At 43.4% G+C, this 24386-nt stretch overlaps 1 protein-coding gene across 9 annotated transcripts in view; it reads right to left on the bottom strand.

Moving 5' to 3' along the window:
- The window catches only part of pkp4 (plakophilin 4), a 213203-nt gene that overhangs the window by 117859 nt on the left and 70958 nt on the right, over window positions 1-24386 (bottom strand). For all 9 annotated transcript variants that reach the window (XM_072579401.1, XM_072579403.1, XM_072579400.1 and 6 more), the window contains one exon: window positions 19667-19701. In XM_072579401.1, coding sequence (XP_072435502.1) covers window positions 19667-19701 — 35 coding nt within the window. The remainder of the gene's footprint in view (window positions 1-19666; window positions 19702-24386) is intronic.

Genomic DNA, 24386 nt, shown 5'->3' with positions numbered 1-24386 from the left:
CAGAGAGATGCCCCTCATAGAACAGGGGCATCATAGCCCTTTTCCAAAAGAGGGAGGATTGGTCTTCCTCAGCACGGACTATAATATGGTTGCAAGGCAAAGTCTTCCTGCCCTGTACCACGAATCACATGGTTGACCCTGACCATTCTTACATAGTTCCAGGCCGGATCATTTATGACAAACATTCATCTCGACTGGGACCCGATTCTCATCTTCCAGAGCGCTGGCCCACTGGCCACCTTCCTGCCCTTTTATCAGGAGAACGCAGCACCAGGGTAGAGAGCAAATATTTATTGGGAATTCTATATGCATTCCAAATTGGGATGCAGTTTGTTGCCTGGACTCAACTTCTGTATGCTGCTACACAGAATGTCTCATCAAGGACAATGTGTCCTTAATGTGCCCATTCATTTTGGGAGAGGTGTCGTCTCAGGACTGTCCTTACCTGGTTAGTAATTTTCTACTTGTGTGGAACCACTCCTGCACCTGTTTTGAAGAATATTGGCAGGATTGGTTCTGCGTAGGTCGAGCTTCCTGGTAAGCTTTTTGACTTACTGTTAACATGCTCATATTCAGAGCTAAATGATGCATGTTGGATATGTGCACGCAAAAACATGCACACAATAGTGTTCTCTGCAAGGAACACAGCTGGGGAACATGTTCCAGATTCAGTCAGTGGCAGATGGATCACCTGGGATGAACCTGGAGCACAACCTCCCCCTATATAGAAGTTTATTTTAGATCCGTTGAGAGATCCTGGCTGGTCAACTAGCAACAGCCAAATGCCAGAATCACCACTCAAGGACTGTTCTACAGGAGTCAAATATTGGCCTGAAATCAAATGATCTCTGCCATGTTGTGGTATGTGGTGGTCACTTTGATTCCTTCCCCAGAGTTTGACACAAGATGTGTATAGATTTCTTCTGCGACAAAAGGCAGCACACGGTTGCAGCTGAGGTTCCAAATCTTTTTTTTTGGGGGTGGGGTTCAACGTGGGTGCATCTTCACACCAAGATAGTGTTACCGCAGGGTTTGAAATCAGAAGCTTTCAGTTAAGCCTCCTTCTATGATGTACCACAGTGACATATTTGTTGCACTCTGTGCAGTCTCATACAGTTCTTGTCCATATATGGATATGATCTCATTAATTCAACACAGGAGCTGCCTGGCTTTTAGCAGGACCTAATTAATGTTTGAGACACAGTTACTGTGCATGGAAGTAATGTCATGCAGCATAGATTAAACTTAATTAAACTTGAGTGTTGCTGAACAAAGACCTTGGAGTGCAGGTTCACAGCTCCTTGAAAGTGGAGTCGCAGGTAGATAGGATAGTGAAGATGGCTTTTGGTATGCTTTCCTTCATGGATCAGAGTAAGAGTATAGGAGTTGGGAGGTCATGTTGCAGCTGTATGAGGCATTGGTTAGGCCACTGTTGGAATATTGCGTGCAATTCTGGTCTCCTTCCTATCGGAAAGACATTTGTGAAACTTGAAAGAGATCAGATTTGGCCATTAAGGGATGATTTACATTATATTGTTTCTGGAAATGATAAGGTCACTATATCGCACCTGGAGTGGCATGTGACTGTGGGGGAAATGGCTAAGGGTTGTCTTGTGGGTGCTACTGACTGTAAGGTGAAACTCTTGTCTTGTATAAAGGAAGGACCGTTTATTCAGGGAGATCTTTGACATGATTCCGTAAGCCCTGCTAAGTGTGTGCATATGTTAAGCGTTTCTCCAAGAGTTTGCACTGTATTTGTTTAATAAAATTAAGCTGTTCACAGAAGTTGGTATATTGCAGTTGCATCAAGTGTGTAAGAACTTTGACAAAAAAAAACCACTAGAAGGACCCTCTCATAGGTCAGTTTTTGGGTCTAGTAAGGGTGGTCATTAACAGGTCAAGGCAGCAGACTGAGGAGAGTGCTGCACACACTGCCTCTCATCTGTGGTTATGTGCATGGCTGTGGGGCCAAGGTGGGCACTGCATGCTCTTCAGTATTGTTCAGAAGTTCTATGACCAGCAGGTACAGACAGTGTATTCTCAACCCCCATGTTTCCCCACCAAGCTGGGGAATGATACATGTCAACAGAAGGGGTGGAAAAAAAATTAAGGCAGACTATAATTTAAGCTCTCAAAGGAATAAGGATTAATCATAAATGTTATCAATATGGTAAACATTTTTAAAAACATTAGCTGAAGTATTAGAACAAAGGGACAAACCTTTTGCAAGTGGTCAAGGAATATGATGAAGAGGTAGTTGTGAACAGATTGCCCTGACTGGACAAAGATATGGAAGAGTTTTAAATGTTAGTATAACAACCGTATTACTTGTCCTTTTTCTTATGATAAGCTGGGACTTTGGCATAGATGGTATAATTTTGCAGATGGTACAAAACTTTGCAACATAGTTCGACATGGAGCAGGATAGCAGACAGATGAAACAGGTAGAGACCAAGCAAATAATTTAATATGGATAAATACAAAATAAAACATGAAAAGAAAAATAAAATAGGGGCAGTAGGTTCAAAATGGTACAAATTTTAGGGGTAGTAAAACAGCAAAAGGACTTTGGGCAGCATACTCAAGTTTCCTGAAATTGACGGGGCAAGTTGATAAGGGGGAAGACCCCATAGGGATACTCAATATTACAATTAAGTCGATAGTTATTGATGCATGGGCTACAGGAAACAGAACAATGGAGTAGAAACTAATTTACAAAGATCAGGTTGCATGTTTTCTCACTGAGCTGGAAGATTTGTCGTCAGATGTTTCGTCACCATGCTAGGTAACAGTAAGCCTCCAATGAAGCGGTGTTCTGTCCTGCTTGCAATTTGTCTTGTTCTGTTATGATGGGTGATGTCACTTCCAGTTCTTTTTCTCAGAGGTTGGTAAATGGGGTCCAAATCAGTATGTTTGGAAATGGAGTTCTAGTTTGAATGCCAGCTGCTAGGGATTCCCATTCATGTCTTTGTTTAGCCTATCCTAGTCGAAATGGTGTACCTCTGTGTGTATGGATACCTGTGATGGCTGGTTATGTCTTTTGGTGGCTAGTTGGTGCTCATGTATCCTGGTGACTAGTTTCCTGTGTGTCTGTCCAATGTAATGTTTTTTGCAGTCCTTGCAGGGCATTTTGTTTATGACGTTCATTCTGCTGGTTGTTGGTATGGGGTCCTTGAAACAGCTCCTGCTGAATTTAAGTGTGGTGGTAGGTTTGTGGGCTACCATGATGCCTTGGGCCAGTAGTCAGTTGTCATCTCAGAGTGGTCTTTAATGGATGGCAGGGTGGCCAGAGTTTCTGGGCATGTCATCTCTTCTTGTTTAGGTCTGTTCCATCAGAATTGGCAGACTGCGCTTATTGGGTACCCGTTGTTCCGAATACGTTGTACAGATGTTTTTCCTCTGCTTCTCATAGTTCTTGGGTGCTGCAGTGTGTTGTGGCTGGTTTAAATAATGTTCTGATGCAGATCCATTTGTGGGTTTTGGAGTGATTGCTCCTGTAGTCGATTATTTGGTCAATGTGTGTGACTTTCCTGTAGAAATCTGAAGGATCCAACACATCCCGTTTCTACAGATTACCAAAAGGTACATAAACAAGGGGCTCCCCTCTGACCCTTAGTATCACTTCTGGTACACTGACATACAGACTAACAAAGGAACTGCAACACAAACTGAAACACCGAGTAAGACTCAGCCCACTCCACCCAGGAATTCCTTAACAAAGACACCAAGGGAGAAAACAACGAGGTCATGGTTTCCTTCGACATGATGGCCTTATTCACATAAGCAAACATTACCCTAAACAAAGAAACACTAGCCTCACTACCAGACGAACAAAGGACACAAACGCCTGACAGCACCAACTCCATCAGCAAGGACAGCATCCTCAAACTTGTAGACTTGTGCCTCTCAACCCACTTTACTTTCACAACAAGATCTACAAACAAATCAATAGGACGACTATGGGATCACCAATATCAGGACTCTTAGCAGGAGCAGTTACACAGAGGTTAGAATGAATAGACCTTCCCATGATCCAGCCTAAGCTTTGGGTCTGCTATATGGGTAACACCTTTGTCATCATGGAAAACAAATTAGAAGAAACCCACAAACACAATCATCCTTACCAGTATAAAGTTCACCAGAGAAAGAAAACAACACACTCCCCTTTCTAGACGTCACAGTAGAATGAAAAGCCAATGGAGAGCTGCAGACCACAGGAAAGCCTCACAGAGACCAAATACTCAACTACAGGAACATTCACCCTAACACCCACAAATGGAGCTGCATCAGAACATTTAAAATCAGCCACAACATACTGCAGCACCCAGGAATTACGAGAAGCCAAGGAGAAATACCTATACAACATATTCAGGAACAAGGGGTACCCAATAAGTACAGTCCACAGATTCCTACACAGACCTAAACAAGATGACACAACATGCCCAGAAACTCTAGCCACCCTGCCATAGACTAAAGACAGCTTGGAGATGACGACTAGACTACTTCGGCCCCAATGCATCATGGTAGCCCACAAACCTACCACCACACAAACAGCCCAAATTTAAAAAGAACCCATACCATAAACCAGCAGAACGAATGTCATATACAAAATACCTGGAGAGGACAACAACAAACATTACATTGGATAGATGAGCAGGAAACTAGTCACCAGGACACATGAGTACCAACTAGCCACCAAAAGACATGACCAACTATCACTGGTATCCATACACACAGATGAAGAGGGACACCAGTTCGACTGGAATGATATATCCATCCTGGGTCAGGCTAAACAAAGAAATGCACAGAAATTCCTGGTGGTTTGGCATTCAAACTGGAACTCCATGAGCAAACATATTGATTTGGACCCCATTTATCAACCTCTCAGAAAAAGAACCGGAAGTGACATCACCCACCACAAAAGACCAAGACACAAATAGCAAGTGGGACAGAACACTAGCGCTTTAATCAGAGGCTCACTAATGATTTTACCAAGTATAGTGATGAAACTTCTGAGAACAAATATACCAGCTCAATGAGTAAACTTACAACCTGATCCAACCCAAGCTACAAATAGTCTCCAAGATCATAGTTTACAAAGACTTAACATAATTAGTGAGAGAACTACTTTGTGGTGGTAAAGAACAAGTAGTATGAGCAAAAATTATTCCATAATCTAGAAAACACTAACTGAAAAGGGTGAGGAAACAGATTTAAATCAGAACTTTGAAAGACAAGTAGACATGCATTTGAACAGAACTATTTCACTATTATTACAGAGTAAAAGATGAGGAAAAGGATGAAACTGAACATTTCTGTCAAAGAACCAGTAGAGGCAAAATAAGCCAAATTGTTCCCTTTGGATCTGAATATTCTATAATACTAATTTTATTTATGAACTGTATCTCTGGATGCATGTTATTAATTTGTATGGTTGAGAAAATCTTTAACAGATCACATAACATGTGAATTTTCAGACTTGGTTAACAAAAATAAAAAGATTGCAGATGTATTTTGAGCACATTGTTGGAAAAGGTAATATCAATAGTTAAACCGCTGTAAACCAAGATCAAGTATTGTAGAAATGGAACAATGCAAACATGCTAATTAAAAAGGAACATTCAATGTTCACTTTTAATAATAATACTTTGGAAGCATTATTTGTTATAAAGATTTCAATCAGATAAACATATTTCATATTCTTTGAAGGGTTCAACGTGCTTAAAGCAGTCCAGCTGAACCTGAAACTCACTTGCCCAAATTGGCCTTTTTGCTAAAATATAACCAGGAAAGCAAGAACTTATTTTTTTGATGACCTACAAAAGGTACTGAACTGCTAATACCAATTATCTATGCAGGAGTTAAAGTTCAGGAAGTTTAAATGTTCACAAAAGGCTTCGTTTTTTATGGATAAGATCAATAAAATAGCAACTAGTGAAGTTTTGTAAATTTGGGAATGTAATAATTTTCACAACATTTAAACCAAACATTTGTTCCAGATTTCTTCCATCCTGAAGACATTCCCTCATCGTGGAGTGGCTATCCACTGTGAAGGCCGAGATTTCTGAATACTTGGAAGTGTATGGTAAAATAAGGCAAAGTCAGCATGATTTCATCAAGGTGAGGTCATGCCTGACAAATCTGCTAGAGTTCTGAGAATTTGTAAGGAGATCTCAGTAATCTGTAAGAATAATAGGGTGGTTATGGTAGGGGATTTTAACTTTCCAAGCATAGACTGGGACTGCCACAGTGTTGAGGGTTTAGATGGAGTGGAACTTGTTAAGTGCGTACAAGAAACTTTTCTGATTCAGTATGTGGATGTACCTACTAGAGAAGGTGCAAAACTTTTCCTACTCTTGGGAAATAAGGCAGGGCAGATGACTGAGGTGTCAGTGCAGGAGCACTTTGGGGCCAGCAACCATAATTCTACTGGTTTTAAAATAGTGATGGAAAATAATAATAAAAGTTGAAGTTCTAAATTGGAGAAAGGCCAATTTTGACAGTATTAGGCAAGAACTATCAAAAGCTGTTTGGGGGCAGATGTTTGCAGGTAAAAGGGACAGCTGGAAAATGGAGAGCCTTCAGAAATGAAATAACCAGAGTCCAGAGAAAGTATATTCCATCAGGTGAAAGGGAAGGCTGGTAGGTGTAGGGAAGGCTGAGTGACTTAAGAAATTGAAGGTTTGGTTAAGAAAAAGAAGGACGCGTATGTCAGGTATAGACAGGATAGATTGAGTGAATCCTTAGAGGAGAAAGGAAGTAGGAGTATACTTCAGTGAGAAATCAGGAGGGCAAAAAAGGGGACATAAGATAGCTTTAGCAAATAGAGTTAAGGAGAACCCAAAGAATTTTTACAAATACATTAAGGACAAAAAGGTAACTAGGGAGAGAATAGGGCGCTCAAAGATCAGCAAGATAGCCTTGGCATGGAGGCGTAGGAGATGGGGAAGATACTGAACGAGTATTTCACATCAGTATTTACTGTGGAAAAGAACATGGAAGTTATAGAATGTAGGGAAACAGATGGTGACATCCTGAAAAATGTCCATATTTCAGAGGAGGAAGTGCTGGATGCCTTGAAACGCATAAAGGTAGATAAATCCCCAGGACTTGAACAGGTGTATCCTAGAACTCTGTGGGAAGCTAGGGAAGTGATTGCTGGGCCTCTTGCTGAGATATTTGCATCATTGATAGTCACAGGTGTTTTACCAGAAGACTGGAGGTTGGCTAACATGGTGCTACTGTTTAAGAAAAAAGGTGGTTAGGACAAGCCAATTAACTATAGATCAGCCTGATGTCAGTGGTGGGCAAATAGGAGGGAATCCTGAGGGACAGGATGTACATATATCTGGAAAGGCAAGGACTGATTAGGGATTGTCAACATGGCTTTGTGCGTGTGGGAAATCATGTCTCTCAAACTTGATTGAGTTTTGAAGTAGTAACAAAGAGGATTGATGTGATCGATAGGGACTTCAGTAAAGCATTCAACAAGATTCCCCATGGGAGTCTGGTTAGCAAGGTTTGATCTCATGGAATGCAGGGAGAACTAGCCATTTGGATACAGAACTGGCTCAAAAGGTAGAAGACAGAGGGGGATGGTGGAGGGTTGTTTTTCAGACTGGAGGCCTGTGACCAGTGGAGTGCCACAAGAATTGGTGCTGGGTCCACTACTTTTTCTCATTTATATAAATGATTTGGATGCGGGCATAAGAGGTATAATTAGTAATTTTGCAGAGGACACCAAAATTGGAGGTGTAGTGGACAGCAAAGAAGGCTACCTCAGATTACAATGGGATCTTGATCAGATGGGCCAATGGTCTGAGAAGTGGCAGATGGAGTTTAATTTGATAAATGTGAGGTGCTGCATTTTGGGAAAGCAGGATTTATACACCTAATAGTAAGGTCCTAGGGAGTGTTGCTGAACAAAGAGACCTTGGGGTGCAGGTTCATAGCTCCATGAAAGTGGAGTCACAGGTAGATAGGATAGTGAAAGCGGCGTTTGGTATGCTTTCCTTTATTGGTCAGAGTATTGAGTACAGGAGTTGGGAGGTCATGTTGCGCTGTACAGGACATTGGTTAGGCCACTGTTGGAATATTGCGTGCAATTCTGGTCTCCTTCCTATCGGAAAGATGTTGTGAAACTTGAAAGGGTTCAGAAAAGATTTACAAGAACGTTGCCACAGCTGGAGGATTTGAGGTATAGGGAGAGGTTGAATAGGCTGGGGCGGTTTTTCCTGGAGTGTCGGAGGTTGAAGGGTGACTTAAGAGATTTATAAAATTATGAGGGGCATGGATAGAATAAATAGACAAAATCTTTTCCCTGTGGTCAGGGAGTCCAGAACTAGAGGATTTAGGGTGAGAGGGGAAAGATATAAAAGGGGCAACTTTTTCACTCAGAGGGTGGTACGTGTATGGAATTAGTTGCCAGAGGAAGTGGCAGAGGCTAGTACAATTACAACATTTAAGAGGCACCTGGGTGGGTATATGAATAGGAAGGGCTTGGAGGGATATGGCCAGGTGCTGTCAGCTGCAACTAGATTGGGTTGGGATATCTGGTCAGCATGGACAAGTTGGACCGAAGGGTCTGTTTCTGTGCTGTACATCTCTATGACTCTGACCTGAACTGATGAGCAGGTAGACCAAATATAGCCAGTGGATGTTAACTACCTGGACTTCACAGCAGCCTTTGACAAGATGTCACACAGGAGGCTACTGAGTAAGAAAAGGATCCATGAAGTTAGAAGCAAGGGTCTAGCATGGATAGAAGCTTGGTTGTCCATCAGAAAGATGATAGAGTTAAAAGTGTATTTCTCAGGATGGCAGCCAGTGACAAGTGATGTTCCACAAGGTTCCACAATGTTTCACTTCATACATTAACGATCTAGATGTAGGAACTGAGGGCATTTTGGCTAAGTTTGCAGAGAATATAAAGATAGGTCGAGGGTCAAGTAGCATTGAGGTAGTGGAGAGGCTGTAGAAAAACTTGGACAGGTTAGAACAATGGTCAAAGAACTGGCAGATGGAGTACAACATGGAAAAGTGTTGGTAGGAAGAGAAGCATGGACTATTTTCTTAATTATGTAGAGGTGCCAGTGCTTGACTGGGGTGGATAAAATTAAAAATCACAACCCCAAGTTATAGTTGAACAGGTTTATTTGGAAGTACAAGATTTTATATCTACCTGACAAAGGAGCAGTGCTGTGAAAGCTGTACTTCCAAATAAACCTGCTCAACTATAACCTGGGGTTGTGATTTTCAACTATTTTCTAAATGGAATGAAACTTCAGAAGTCTGAAGTGCAGTGTGTGTTTTGGGACTTTTCATTCAGGATTCTCTCAAGGTAAACTTGATGGTGAGTACCAGTTTGGAAGGCAAATGCAATTATGGCATTTGAGAGGACTTGAATACAAAAGCAGGGATATATTTCTGAGGCTCTAAAAAACTCTGGTCAGACCATATTTGGAGTATTGGGCCCAAAATGGTGCACAAAATCTCAGGAAGGATGTACTAGCCCTGGAGCATGTTCAGAGGTGGTTCACGAGAATGGTCCCAGGAATGGAAAGGTTAACATATGAGGAATGTTTGAAGACTCTGCGTCTATATTTGATGGAGTTTAGAAGGATGAAGGGAGATATAATTGTAACATAGAATAAATCACCTGGACAGCGTAGATGTTGTGAAGATGTTTCCATTGGTGGGAGACACAAAGAGCAGAGGGCAGAGCCTTAGTGTAGTGTAAAGGGAAAACATTTTAGAATGGAGAAAAGGAGGAACTTTCTCAGCCAGACAGTGGTAAATCTATGGCATTCATTGCCACAGAAGACTGTGGAGGCCAGGCCACTGAGTATATTTAACATAGATACATAGGTTCTGGAGTATCAAGGGGCTCAAGGTTTACAGGGAGAAAGCAGGAGAATAAGGTCGAGAAACTTATCAAACTTGATTGAATGGAGGAGCAGACTCCATGGGCCAAATGGCATAATTTCTGCTCAGATGTCTTATGATTTGGAGATGCAGTGTTGGACTGGGGTATACAAAGTTACAAATCACACAACATCAGGCGAGTGTCCAACATGTTTAATTGGAATCACTGGCTTTTGGAGTGCTGTTCCTTCATTAGGTGGTTGTGGAGTGCGCAACTGTGAGACAGAATTTATAGCAAAAGTTTACAGTGTGATGTAACTGAAATTATACATTGAAAAATACCTTGTTTGTTAAGTCTCTCATCTGTGTTAGCAACCCCTTGCAGATGTACATTGTACTTTGCTCAAAAACTGCATGAGCCCATGTAAGACTCTTAATGCACCTTTTAGATTTGAATCAGTCTAAACATTATGGTACAGACAGGGAACACAGGGGGCTAACACCTTGAACATCTCAACATCTTACCTGGGCTGACACCAATTGTTACAGTTAACCTGAGAATGTACCTTTTAAAAAACCTTTTGCGATTTACATATGAAAGAAGTGAAACTATCATGGTCATTCTAACAGATGAGAGACTCAACAAACATTCAAGGTATTTTTCAAAGTATAATTTCAGTTATATCGCACTGTAAACTTTTGCTTTAAATTCTGTGTCTTACAATTGTGCACTCCACAACCACCTGAAGGAGCTGTGCTCAGAAAGCTAGAGCTTTCAATTAAACCTGTTGGATTATATCCTGGTGTTGTGAGATTTGTAACAGGTGTCTTATGGTCTTGTAGATCACCAGGTGGAAATGACCAGCTTCAAATAACATATCAAAGTTCTGATTTATGGTAAACAGAAGTTGCTGGTAAGCTCAGCATTGTGGACCATCCCCAATTGTTAAGAGTCAACTATATCTTTATGGATCAGGCATTATCAAATCAAACCAAGAACAATAACAGATTTCCTTCAATGAAGGACATTCAGGTGAATAATCTCATTTTACAATAAATGAGAGCATCTTCAGAGGCAGAGGCATTCAGGACTGTTCCAAGGTATCAAGTATTAGAACACAATGTTACAGGGCAGTACAGGCCCTTCAGCCTTCGATGTTGCGTCGACCTGTGAAATTAATCTGATGCCCATCTAACTTACACCGTTCCATTACTGTGTTCAATGCCCATTTAAATGCCTATAATGTTGGCAAGTCTACTACTATTGCAGGCAAGCCACGCCGTGCCCCTACTACCGAGTAAGGAAACTACCCCTAATATCTATCCTAAATCTAACACCCCTCAAGGTAAAGCTATGTCCCCTCGTGTTAGCCTTCACCATTCGAGGAAAAAGGCTCTCACTGTCCACCCTATCTAATCCTCTGATTATCTTATACAACTCAATTAAGTCACTTCTGAATCATCATTTCTCCAACAAAAACAGCTTCAGTTCCCTCAGCCTGTGCTTGTAAGACCTTCCTTCCATAGCAGGCAACATCCTAGTAATCTCCTCTGAACCCTTTCCAAAGCTTCCTCATTCTTCCTATTGTGTGGTGACCAGAAATGTACGCAATACTCCAGGTGCAGCCTTACCAGTGTCTTGTACAGCTGAAGCAGGATCGCGTGGCTCCGAAACTCAATCCCCCTACATACACTATACGCCTTCTAACAACCCTATGAACCTGGGCACTAACTTTCAGAGATTTATGCACCTGGACACAGATCTCTTCACCTACACTGCCAAGAATTTTACTATTAACTCAGTACTCCGCATTCCTGTTACTTCTTCCGAAGTGAACTACCTCATACTTTTCCACATTAACCTCCATTTGCCACCTCAGCCCAGCTCTGCATCTTATTGTCAAGGTTATGACCAGTGATGTACAGATTAGGAAACAATGAACTCCTGGTGTGTACAATTTTAGCTCTAACAACCAGCAAGACCTTTACCCAAGTTATAGGTTACCAGATTTTACGTTGCAATTTTTAACCAATAAAAATAACCTTTGTACCAGATTGTTCCAGGTTTTAAAAAGCTGAGTATCTCGTCCCTTTTAACTACACTTGAAGCTGAATTAACAATTAAAATGTTCCAAATTACATGGGCTGAATTTGATTCAGAAGACGGAGTTCCAAGCTGATGGACCTGTAAGTCAACAAAAGTTTTCAAATGGGTGGGAAAGACTCAGACTAGAATCAAGTGATGGCCAACTTGAGAAAGTTAAGACCTCAGGTTTGGGCCCTTTTGTAGATTTCACAGATCATGCTGCTTCTGGTGTCAGCAGATGTTTCCCTTAGCTGCTGAGCTTGTATGTACAACATTGTGATTTTCATTAAGAAAGGAAGGCAGATTTATAAACTCTGTTCAACAAACAGCGTTGTTTTACACTGGGGTGTTGGAACAATGATCGGTGATTATATTTAAAAATTTTTAAGTTTTGCTACTCTTGGCTCATTCCTGTGGTATTTGATTTCAGAAAACTCGCTCTGATGTCACTGACATCAGGTGTATGGAGTTTAAATTGACAAAAATTCACTGGTTGCTATCTTACATTCTGCCCCTCCAATTGTTCCAAATCAACAACCTCTGCCACCTTAATGAAAATCAGCTGCTTCAACACTGAACTTCCACTTGTTGGGAATCAGACAGCCTGTGTTCCCTGCTCCCCAGTTGCTCAAATTGCCAAAAGGAACAACTAATTCCATTCATCAGCAGGCAAATTATTAATTGCCTTCTTAGCTCTTTCAAATTAGCTTTCTGCTACAATGATGCAGGTTTGTTGTCTCACTATCTTCTGGTCACAAACCCCACATGGTGGGTTGCACAAAATTCTGTCCAAAGTTTCCCAGTATTTGACATTTAGGTATGTTGGTTACCTTCAGCCCTTTCCCCTTTACCAACAGTCCAATATCTGTAACCTTGGAGTTTTCTGGCAGTAACTGTATATCGAGGAATGTTTGAAACATTGTACCTGGACATGAATTCTGATTCTTAATTATCTTGATATCTTCATTCATTTACTTTTTTACTCTGCACTCAAAGACTTCCCTTTTAAGATTCCTTTTCATTTAGATAGCCATGAAGGATAGACTGGATCTAAAAGATGAAGTTCTAAATTGGAGCAAGGCCAATTTTTATGGTATTAGGCAAGAACTTTCAGAAGTTGATTGGGGCAGATGTTTGCAGGTAAAGGGGTGGTTGGAAAATGGAAAACAGTCAGAAATGAGAAGAGTCCAGAGACAGTATATTCCTGTTAGGGTGAAACATGTAGGGAATGCTGGATGACTAAATAAATTGAAATTTTGGTTAAGAAAAAGTATATGTAAGGTATAGACAGGATAGATAGTCAATCCTTAGAGTACAAAGGCAGGAGTATACTTAAGAAGGAAATCAGGAGGACAAAAAAGGGACATGAGATAGCTTTGGCAAATACAGTTAAGGAAAATCCAAAGGGATTTTATAAATACATTAAGGACCAAAGGGTAACTAGGCAGAGAATAGGACTCCTCAAAAGGATAGCAAGGCAGCTGGTGTGTGGAACTGCTGGAGATGGGAGAGATATTAAACGAGTCTTATGCATCACTGTTTACTGTGGGAAGGACATGGATGATATAGAATGCGAGTAAAAGATGGTGACACCTTGAAAAATGTCCTTTGAGGTGTTGCTGGATGTCTTGAAATGCATAAAGGTGGATAAATCCCCAGGACCTGATCAAGTGTACCCTAGAACTCTGGTAAGCTAGGGAAGTGATTGCTGGGCCCCATGCTGAGATATTTGTATCATCGATTGTCACAGGGGAGGTGCCAGAAAACTGGGATGTTGGCTAACCTGGTGCCACTGTTTAAGAAGGGTGGTAAGGACAAGCCAGGGAACTATAAAATCAGTGAGCCTGACATTGGCGGTGGGTTAATTGAAGGTAATCTTAGGAACCTTGAGGAACAGGATGTACATGTATTTGGAAGAGCAAGGATTGATTACGGATAGTCAACATAGCTTTGTGTGTGGGAAATCATGTCACACTAACTTGATTGGGTTCTTTGAAGTGGTAACGAAGAGGATTGATGAGCGCAGAGCAGTGGATGCGATCTATATGGAATTCAGTAAGGCATTTGACAAGGTTCCACATGGTAAGCTAGTTAGCAAGGTTAGATCTCATGGAATACAGGGACAACTAGCCATTTGGATACAGAACCAGCTCAAAAGGTAGAAGACAGGGTGGTGGTGGAGGGTTGCTTTTCAGACTGGAGGACTGTGACCAGAGGTATGCTACAAGGATCGGTGCTGAGTCCACTACTTTTCATTTATATAAAACCGATTTGGAAGTGAACATGGAGGTACAGATAGTAAGTTTGCAAATTACAACAAAATTGGAGGTGGTGTACTGGACAGTGAAGAAGGTCGCCTCAGAGTACAATGGGTTCTTGATCAGATGAGCCAAATGGGCCAAGGAGTGGCAAATGGAGTTAAATTTAGATAAGTGAGGTGCTGCATTTTGGAAAGGCAAATCAGGGCAGGACATATTCGCTTAATGGTAAAGGCCCTGGGGAGTGTCGCTGAATGAAGAGACCTTGAAAGTGGAGTCGCAGGTAGGTAGGGTAATGAAGGCAGCGTTTGGTATGCTTTCCTTTATTGGTCAGAGTATTGAGTACAGGAGTTGGGAGGTCATGTTGCTGCTGTACAGGACATTGTGCAAGCCACTGTTGGAATACTGCGTGCAATTCTGGTCTCCTTCCTATCGGAAAGATGTTGTGAAACTTGAAAGGGTTCAGAAAAGATTTACAAGGATGTTGCCAGGGTTGAAGGGTTTGAGCTATAGGGAAAAGCTGAGTAGTTTGGGGCTAATTTCCCTGGAATGTCAGAGGCTGAGGGGTGACCTTGTAGAGATTTATAAAATCATGAGGGGCAAGGGTAAATAGACAAGATCTTTTCCCTGAGGTGAGGGAGTCCAGAACTAGAAGGCATAGGTTTAGGGTGGGTAGGGTGGGTGGGGTGGGGGGGGGAACATTTAAAAAGGGACCTCAGGGGTAACTTTTCATGCAAATGGTGGTCCGTGTATGGAATGAACTGCCAGAAGTGGGAGGAGGCTGGTACAATTACAATTACAATATTTAAAAAGGCATTTGGATGAGTATATGAATATGAAGGGTCTACAGGTATATGGACCAAGTGCTGGCAAATGGGATTAGATTAGAATGTCTGGTTGGCATGGATGAGTTGGATCAAAGGGAGTTTCCGTACTATACATCTATCTCATTACTCAACAGTCATATTCTTTGCCCTTAATTCCTATTTTTGATCTCCTCTGTGGATTGTTCCTCCATTGAGGAATGACAATAATTATAAGCCTTTCTCAGTTTCATTTTAGGCAAATTATTCTTTAGTTTTAAAAGGACACTTTAGCTTTGGATGTCCATCCACCCTCCTCTTAATAAAATGGAATATACCAGAATTCTCCTTTTGAAGAAATCCCATTGTTCAATTACGTTTTAGTGGCTTGATTCCAATCTACCTGGGCAATGATCTCTAACCAAAGCACTGAAGTTAGCCCTTCTTTGGTCAAGTATTTTACACTTACTTTTCCTTCCATACAAATGAAAATGGTGCTAAAAGTTGAACAAAGGAAATTAAATTTCAAGGGACAACTTGATGGGCAAATTGGGATTATATGTTAATGTATGATGGTATATAAGCAATGGATAATCTTCAAACATTACTATACAGTATACATCAATTATTCGTCCAAAGCAAAAAACACCAAAACTTCTGTCAACAGTGGCTTTAAAAAAGTTACAATTATATAAAGATGAATTGCTAAATTGCCTTGTAGTATCCAGGAATGTGCAGGCCAGGTAGACTAGCCATGATAAATGCAATGTTATGGGGATAGGTGGTCTGGGTTTTGGTGGGATGCTTTTCAGAGAGGGTCAACATGGACCTTGACAGAATGGCCTCTTTCTGCACTGTAGGATTCTGTTCTAGGAGTCTATGAAAATGAAAGGCATATAAAGTTGCCAGGAACAGTAATTAACCAGAGAGGATTTTAGAATACAGCAAATAGGGACCAAGAAATGCTAAACACAATGAAAGCAAATTAGTAAAAAAAAAACAGGATTGTACAACTTTATACAGATATGTAAAAAGCAAACATTTGCCAGAGGCAAATGTAGGTCCCTCATATTCAGAGATAGAAGCAGTCAAGTCAGTGGATGCAGTATACATGGGACTTCCAAATGGCTTTTGATATAGCAACCCCAAAAAAGGTTAGTATGCAAACTTAGAATACATGGACAGAAGTTATAATGCTCATGAGTAACATCCTTATATTACAGTAGGTTTGGCAAGCACAAATTTCTCATTCACAAATCCATGCCAGCTTATGCACAGATCATTACTATGCAAATTGCCCTTTATCACATCTTTTACACTTATAACAGGAGAGGGAGGATTGAATCCACAGGTTGAAATGAGCAGAAAATGCCGATGGGGAGGAAAACTAATGGAAGCACAAAACTTTACAACCAGAGATGCTCATGGATGTCTTCAGGGTACAAACACAGAATCTGGAAGGGAAGGTGGACTGATGCATGGTTACAAAGAATGGGGGAGGGGAGCACAGCAAGAGGCCACAGCATGTTGAATGCACTGTACTCTGCTGGGCAGGACAGTGGATGGCAAGTTTTATTGGGTTTCATGTTGACAATTATGATTAAGTTAATATGTAAATGGTCATTTGACTGAGAAAACAATCAGGATATCTCATTTTAGTGCTCATTTCCCAAAGACTTGCATAGCATATTAAAAAAATGACATCTCAGCTTAGACAATGCATTAAAAGGTGTGAGGCCAGAGTTTGTATGTATACCAACCTTGACTCAGACTCATTCTATTTCCAAAGTAGGAATTTATAAAATGTCACAGATTAAGTCCTGCAGATTGTGTGCATTTTGAGCAAAATGTATCTGCAAGGACAATTCTGCAAATTCTCCCCATAGACACACATGGGTCACCCACTCCAACCTCTCAACCATCAATACACAGCCCTCCACTTCCTCGGCTCCAACCCCAACATCAAACCAGTGGATAAAGAGGGGGGGGGGGGGGGGGGGGTTGGTGGTGGTGGTGCAGTGATAGTTTGGCACACTGACCTCTACACCGCTGAAGCCTGGCATCAACTTGAAGACACCTCCACCACGACCTCACCCCCCTATCACCAAACCATCATCTCCCAGATCGTACATAACCTTGTCACCTCAAGAGGAGGAGATCTCCCACCCCCAGCTTCCAACCTCTGTTCGGGAACCCCGCACTGCCTAGTTCTACCTCCTACCCAAGATCCATATGCCCGACTACCCCAGCTGACCCATCTTCTCATCTCCATATACCTCGATACTATTCTATTCCCCCGGTCCAGAAGCTTCCCACATACGTTCAGGACACCACCTTCAAGACTGGTGTTTCCTTGGCCCCCAACACCTCATTGTCACCATAGATGTCTAGTCCCTATACATCTCCATTTGCCATGATCAGGGCCTCCAAGCCCTCACTTTCTTCCTCTCCCAACGTACCACCAGTACCCTTCCACTGACTTATTCATTTGGCTGAATTGGTCCTCACCCCCAACAATTTCTCCTTTGAATTCTCCCATCTCCTCCAGACAAAAAGGGTTAGCCTTGGGCACCCACATAGGCCCCCAGCTATGCTGGTCTCTTTGTCGGCGATATGGAACAGCCTATCTTCCGCAGTTACACTGGCACCACTTCCCACTTTTTCTTCCACTACACTGACAACTGCATTGGCGCCACCTCGCGCTCCCACAAGGAGTGTGAACAGTTCATCAACTTCAACACATTGCATCCCGACCTTAAATTCACCTGGACCATCTCTGATACCTCCCTCCCGGCCCTCTCCATCAACAGGGACCGACTCAACACCGACATTTTCTATAAACCGACCGACTCCCACAGCTACCTGGATTACACCTCCTCCCCACCCTATCTCCTGCAAAAACGCTATCCCTTTTTCTCAATTCCTCAGCCTCCACCATATCTGCTCCCAGGAGACCCAGTTGTACAACACATACGAGATAGCCTCCTTCTTTAAAGACTACAACTTCCCCTCCCACGTGATTGGTGACACCCTTCAGCGCATCTCATCCACTTCCCGCACCTCCAACCACAACAAGGACAGAACCCTCCGGTCCTCACCTTCCACTCCATCAACCTCCACATACGTCACATCATCCTCCGTCATTTCTGCCACTGACAAATGGAGCCCACCAGAGATGCATTTCCCTCCTCACCCCTACCTGCTTTCCGTAAAGACCTTTCCCTCTGTGATTACCTAATCAGGTCCACGATGCCCAACAACTCACCCTCCCCTCTTGCACCATCCCCTGCAACCACATGAATTGCAAAATCTGCACCCACACCTCCCCGCTCACCTCTGTCCAAGGACCCAAAAGGAGCCTTCCCCATCCAAAGTTTCACCTGCACTTCCATGTGTCATTTGCCCTATCTGTTGCTCTCAATGTGGTCTCCTCTACACTGGGGAGACAGGACACCTACTCGCAGAGCGCTTCAGAGAACATCTCTGGGACACCTGCACCAACCAACCCCACTGTCCAGTGGCCAAACACTTCAACTCCCCCTCCCACTCCGCCGAGGACATGCGGGTCCTGGGTCTCCTCTATCGCCACTCCTTTACCACCCGAAGCCTGGAGGAAGAACACCATCTTCCGCCTTGGGATCCTCCAACTCCATGGCATCAATGTGGATTTCAACAGTTTCATTTCCCCTCCCCCCTGCCAGACCCCCCCGCCAGACCCCCCCAGCTTATCCCAGTTCCAACCTTCCAACTCCACACCACCCTCATGACCTGTCCATCTTCCTTCCCATCTAGCCGCTCCATCTTCCTCTCTGACCTATCACCATTACCTCAATCTCTATCCATCTAATGCACTCTCAGCTACCTTCCCCCAGCCCCACCCCCTCCCATTTATCCCTCCACCCCAGAGTCTCCCAGCCTCATTCCTGATGATGAATTATGCCCGAAACATCAATTCTCCGGTTCCTCAGATGCTGCCTGACCTGCTGTGCTTTTCCAGCACCACATACTCACCTCTGATCTCCAGCATCTGCAGTCCTCACTTTTACCTATACAGTGTAATGGGTCACCTGTAAGGTGACATGAACTCAAGTCCTGGTTAAGGCCAGCTTCATGGGTATCGAACTTGCCTATCAGTCTCTGCTCCGTCACTCTGCATTGTTGTGTATCCCAAAGTCCGCCTTGGAGGACAGCCACCTGAAGATCTGAGACCAAATGTCCCTGTCCACTGAAGTGTACCCCAACTGGAGGGAACATCTGGGTTTTCATCCCAGAATAAATTCTCAAAAAACTCTTTTGCAATCTCTAATGCATTCACATCTTCCTAAAGTGTGGTGCCTAAGATTGTACACATTATTCTAGCTGAGGTCAAACCAGTGTTCTATTTAATTTCAGCTACAAGTTCCCCTGCTCTTGTACCCTATGCCCCTATTAATGAAGCCTATAATACCGTATGCCAGATTGTGAACTGCTCTGCATACCCAGTGACTTTTAATGACTTGGGTCAGCCCTTGGAGTAAATCCAAGTACCTGTAGTTGAAACTAGACACATTCATCATTATAATTTTTTAAGCTATGTGACAAATACCAAAATTACTGATATTTTGTATGAGAAACTATCATACATGAGAGACAAATCATGCATTGCTAATTAATACCTGTTGGTCTCCAGTGGAAGGACTTTTCAGTTGAGCTGCAAGCAGAAAAAGAAAAATTATTTCACTTAATTATACTCCCAAAATTTACAACAAGTAAATGTACATTCGCATGTACAACAAATGCATGTTTGTCATGGTAATAAAAAGCATTTTCTGAAAAATTTCCACCAGTCCATTCTGAAGGCCAGCTTTTGAAATACTCTAAATGTTTAGATTTTGGGATTAATGTCACAGTTTCTTTCAATCAAACAGAAGAGATGCAACTATGTTAGAAATAGCTTGCGCATTGAGATATACAAACAATCCTGAACAAATTTAAATTACAGACACTTAGGTGGGGGATAGTTCTGGAAAATGTATTGATATATTAAAATCACTCAGAACAGTGGGTAAGGCAGGAGTGGAAACGGAGATCAACAACTGGGACAGAGCTGTTGAGGCTGCAAGTAATGGGCTCCTTTGAGCAAATGTGGTGAATAAAAAAGGGCTCGAAAGAACTCAGATGGATATGAAGCCATGTGGTGATCATATATCTGGGCCAGGAGCAAAGGGCCAGCTCAGAAAAGGAGGCAGAACCACAAAATGGTACAGCAGAATAATATGCAATTTAGTCCACCCTAATCTGCACAGCCCATTCAAAATGCAATCAGTTAGTCCCAATCTCCTGCTCCTTCCTTTCAAGTACTTAACCAACTTCAGTTTGGTACATTAATGAGGGGTACAATTTCAAAAATCACATTTGACTAATTCTGAAGTATCATAACAAGGAGGATAATGATAAAGTTAGAGGTAAAGTTTAGTGGAATGAGCATACACATTGCTGATATTTAATGCAGAAAAGAGCAGTAGCATATTCATGAGTGAAAAAGAAAACAAGGCAATGATATATTGCAAGTGGTACAAGACAGAAATATATCTTGTATTTCAGTACAAAAAAGGGCAGTTTGAGAAAAGGAACTAACAAAGCAAATATGTTTTCAAGAGGTCACGCTAAGGTGATATAAAATGTGAATTTAGCCCCACCTGGTGTACCATACCCAATGCTGGCATGTGAAGGCTGATGGAGGAAAAGCATAAAAAGGGTGCATAGATATCATTTTGGAGATCAGATTTTAAAATACTGGTATGACTGTAGTGGCTACATTTCTGAAGTGATTTCTTTTTTACAAAAAAACGTCAGAGTCCTTCCACAACAGTGACCTGATCCAGCGATCAAGAGCAAATGACTGCAAACCTCTGGAGTATTAATGCAACAAAATAATTACACTGTGGAGTGAACATGTAAAGTAAACATGGGTCCCTTGTTTTCATTTCAATTTAATTTCAGAAAACCAGAGATTAAGTTTTTAATGCAGCTTGGAGGCAACCTGACTGGGTCAGAAATAAATTTAGTACTCTAATAAAAATGGACTTTCCAGAGTTGTTCAGGGAATAGGTTCCTTGAGCACAGTTTTAGTCTGTGCAGAATCAAATTCATTCACAGGATGAGGGCATCACTGGCTAGGTAAAAACAATGACTGCAGATGCTGGAAACCAGATTCTGGATTAGTGGTGCTGGAAGAGCACAGCAGTTCAGGCAGTATCCGAGAGGCAAAATCAACGTTTCAGGAAAAAGCCCTTCATCAGGAATAAAGGCAGAGAGCCTGAAAGGTGGAGAGATAAGCTAGAGGAGGGTGGGTGTGGGGAAAAAGTAGCATAGAGTACAATAGGTGAGTGGGGGAGGGGATGAAGGTGATAGGTCGGGGAGGAGAGGGTGGAGTGGATAGGCAGAAAAGAAGATAGGCAGGTAGGACAAGTCATGGGGACAGTGCTGAGCTGGAAGCTTGGAACTGGGGTGAGGTGGGGGAAAAGGGGAAAATGAGGAAACTGTTGAAGTCCACATTGATGCCCTGGGGTTGAAGTGTTCCGAGGCAGAAGATGAGGCGTTCTTCCTCCAGACGTCTGGTGGTGAGGGAGCGGTGATGGAGGCGGCCCAGGACCTCCATGTCCTCGGCAGAGTAGGAGGGGAAGTTGAAATGTTGGGCCATAGGGCTGTGTGGTTGATTGGTGCGGGTGTCCCGGAGATGTTCCCTAAAGCGTTCTGCTAGGAGGCGTCCAGTCTCACTAGTGTAGAGGAGACTGCATCGGGAGCAACAGATACAATAAATGATATTGGTGGATGTGCAGGTAACACTTTGATGGATGTGGAAGGCTCCTTTAGGACCTTGGATGGAGATGAGGGAGGTGGTGTGGATGCAGGTTTTACAATTCCTGCAGTGACAGGGGTTGGTGCCAGGATTGGAGGGTGGGTTGTAGGAGGGTGTGGACCTGACCAGGTAGTCACGGAGGGAACGGTCTTTGCGGAAAGTGGAAAGGGGTGGGGAGGGAAATATATCCCCGATGGTGGGGTATTTTTGGAGGTGGCGGAAATGTTGGCGGATGATTTGGTTTATGCGAAGTTTGGTAGGGTGGGGTCTGAGGGCAGAGGTGCGGGATGTGGACGAGGTGCAGGATGTGGACGAGGTGCAGGATGTGGACGAGGTGCGTTGGAGGGCATCTTTAACCATGTGGGAAGGGAAACTGTGGTCTCTAAAGGAGGCCATCTGGTGTGCTGTGATGGAACTGGTCCTCCTGGGAGCAGATACGGCGGAGGAATTGGGAATACGGGATGACATTTTTGCAAGAGGGAGGGTGGGAACAGTTGTAATCCAGGTAGCTGTGGGAGTCAGTGGGTTTGTAAAAAATGTCAGTGTCAAGTCGGTCGTCATTAATGGAGATGGAGAGGTCCAGGAAGGGGAGGGGTGTCAGAGATGGTCCAGGTGAATTTAAGGTCAGGGTGGAATGTGTTGGTGAAGTTGATGAATTGCTCAAGCTCCTCGCGAGAGCACGAGGTGGCACCATGCAGTCATCAATGTAGAGGAGGAAGAGGTGGGGAGTGATGCCAGTGTAATTATGTAAGATCGACTGTTCTACGTAGCCAAAGAGACCGGCATAGCTGGGGCCCATGTGTGTGCCCATGGCTACCCCTTTGGTCTGGAGGAAGTGGGAGGATTCGAAGGAGAAATTGTTAACGGTGAGGACCAGTTTGGCCAAATGAATGAGTGTCACTGGAAGGGTATTGTTGGGGACGTCAGGAGCGGAATAAACGGAGGGCTTGGAGGCCCTGGTCATGGCGGATGGAGGTGTAGGGTTTGGATATCCATGGTGAAGATGGGGCATTGGGGACCGGGGAAACAAAGTCTTGAAGGAGGTGGAGGGCGTGAGTAGTGTCTCGAACGTATGTGGGGAGTTCCTGGACTAGGGTGGAATAGAACAGTGTCGAGGTAGGTAGAGAGGAGTTCCGTGGGGCAGGAGCATGCTGAGACAATGGGTCGGCCAGGGTGGTCAGGCTTGTGGATCTTGGGAAGGAGGTAGAACCGGGCAGCGCGGGGTTCCTGGACTATGAGGTTGGAAGCTATGGGTGGGAGATCTCCTGAGGTGATAAGGTTCTGTATGGTCTGGGAGATGATGGTTTGGTGATGGGGGGTGGGGTCATGGTCGAGGGGGCAGTAGGAAGAGGTGTCGTCAAGTTGGCGTTTGGCTTCAGCGGTGTAGAGGTCAGTGCGCCAGACTACCACTGCGCCCCCTTTATCTGCTGGCTTGATGGTGAGGTTGGAATTGGAGGGCTGTGCGTTGAGGGTGAGGTGTTGAAGGGGGGTAGACAGGTTGCGGCTGTTAATGTCCTGGCGGCAGGTGGAAAGGAAGAGATTGAGGGCAGGTAATAGGCCAGCGTGGGGTGTCCAGGTGGATGCAGTGTGTTGGAGGTGGGTGAAGGGGTCCTCGAAAGGTGGGCGGGAGTCCTGATTGTGAAAGTAAGCTCGGAGGCGGAGACGGCGAAGTGTTCGACGTCACGCCGTGTATTATATTCATTGATGCGTGGACGGAGGGGGATGAAGGGGAGTCCTTTGAGGTTCCAAGCTACAAGCATTTGGTTAAGAATCTGTAGATTATTAGAAGCTAAAGACCAGACAAACACCTCTTGGTGCCGGCTCATAGTTCCTGGAAAGTGGAGTCACAGGTATACGGGATAGAAAGGCAGCGTGTGGTACACTTGCCTTTATTGGTCAGTGCACTGAGCATAGGAGCTGGGAGGTCATGTTGTAGCTCTACAGGTCATTGGTTCAGCCACTTTTGGGATCCTGTATTCAATTTTGGTCTCCCTGCTTTGGAAAGGTGCTTTTAAACTTGAAGGCATGCAGAGAAGATTTACAGATTTGTTGCAGGGGTGGAGGGTTTGAGCTATTAGGAGCAGCTGAATAGACTGGGGCTATTTAACTTTGAGTATCGGAGGTTGAGGGGTGACCTTAGAGGTTAGAAATTCTGATTGGAAGATGGTAAATAGACAAGGTCTTTTTCTCAGGGCAGGGGAGTCCAAAATGACAAGGCATAGATCTTGATCGAATGGGCCAGTGGGCTGAGGAGTGGCAGATGGTGTTTAACTTAGATAATGAGAGATGCTGCATTTTGGAAAAGCAAATCAGAGTAGGGCTTATACACTTAATTGTAAGGTCCTGGGAATTTTGCTGAATAAAGACCTTGGAGTGCAGGTTCATAGTTCATTGAAAGGAGAGTCGCAGGTAGATAGGATAGTGAAGGCAGCAGTTGGTATGAATATTGGTCAGAGTATTGAGTACAGGAGTTGGGAGATCATGTTGCGTCTGTACAGGACGTTGGTTAGGCTACTGTTGGAATATTGCTTGCA

This window comes from Chiloscyllium punctatum, chromosome 10 (genome assembly GCF_047496795.1).
Source record: "Chiloscyllium punctatum isolate Juve2018m chromosome 10, sChiPun1.3, whole genome shotgun sequence".
Classification (NCBI taxonomy): domain Eukaryota; kingdom Metazoa; phylum Chordata; class Chondrichthyes; order Orectolobiformes; family Hemiscylliidae; genus Chiloscyllium; species Chiloscyllium punctatum.
This window is presented reverse-complemented; position numbering and strand designations above follow the sequence as displayed.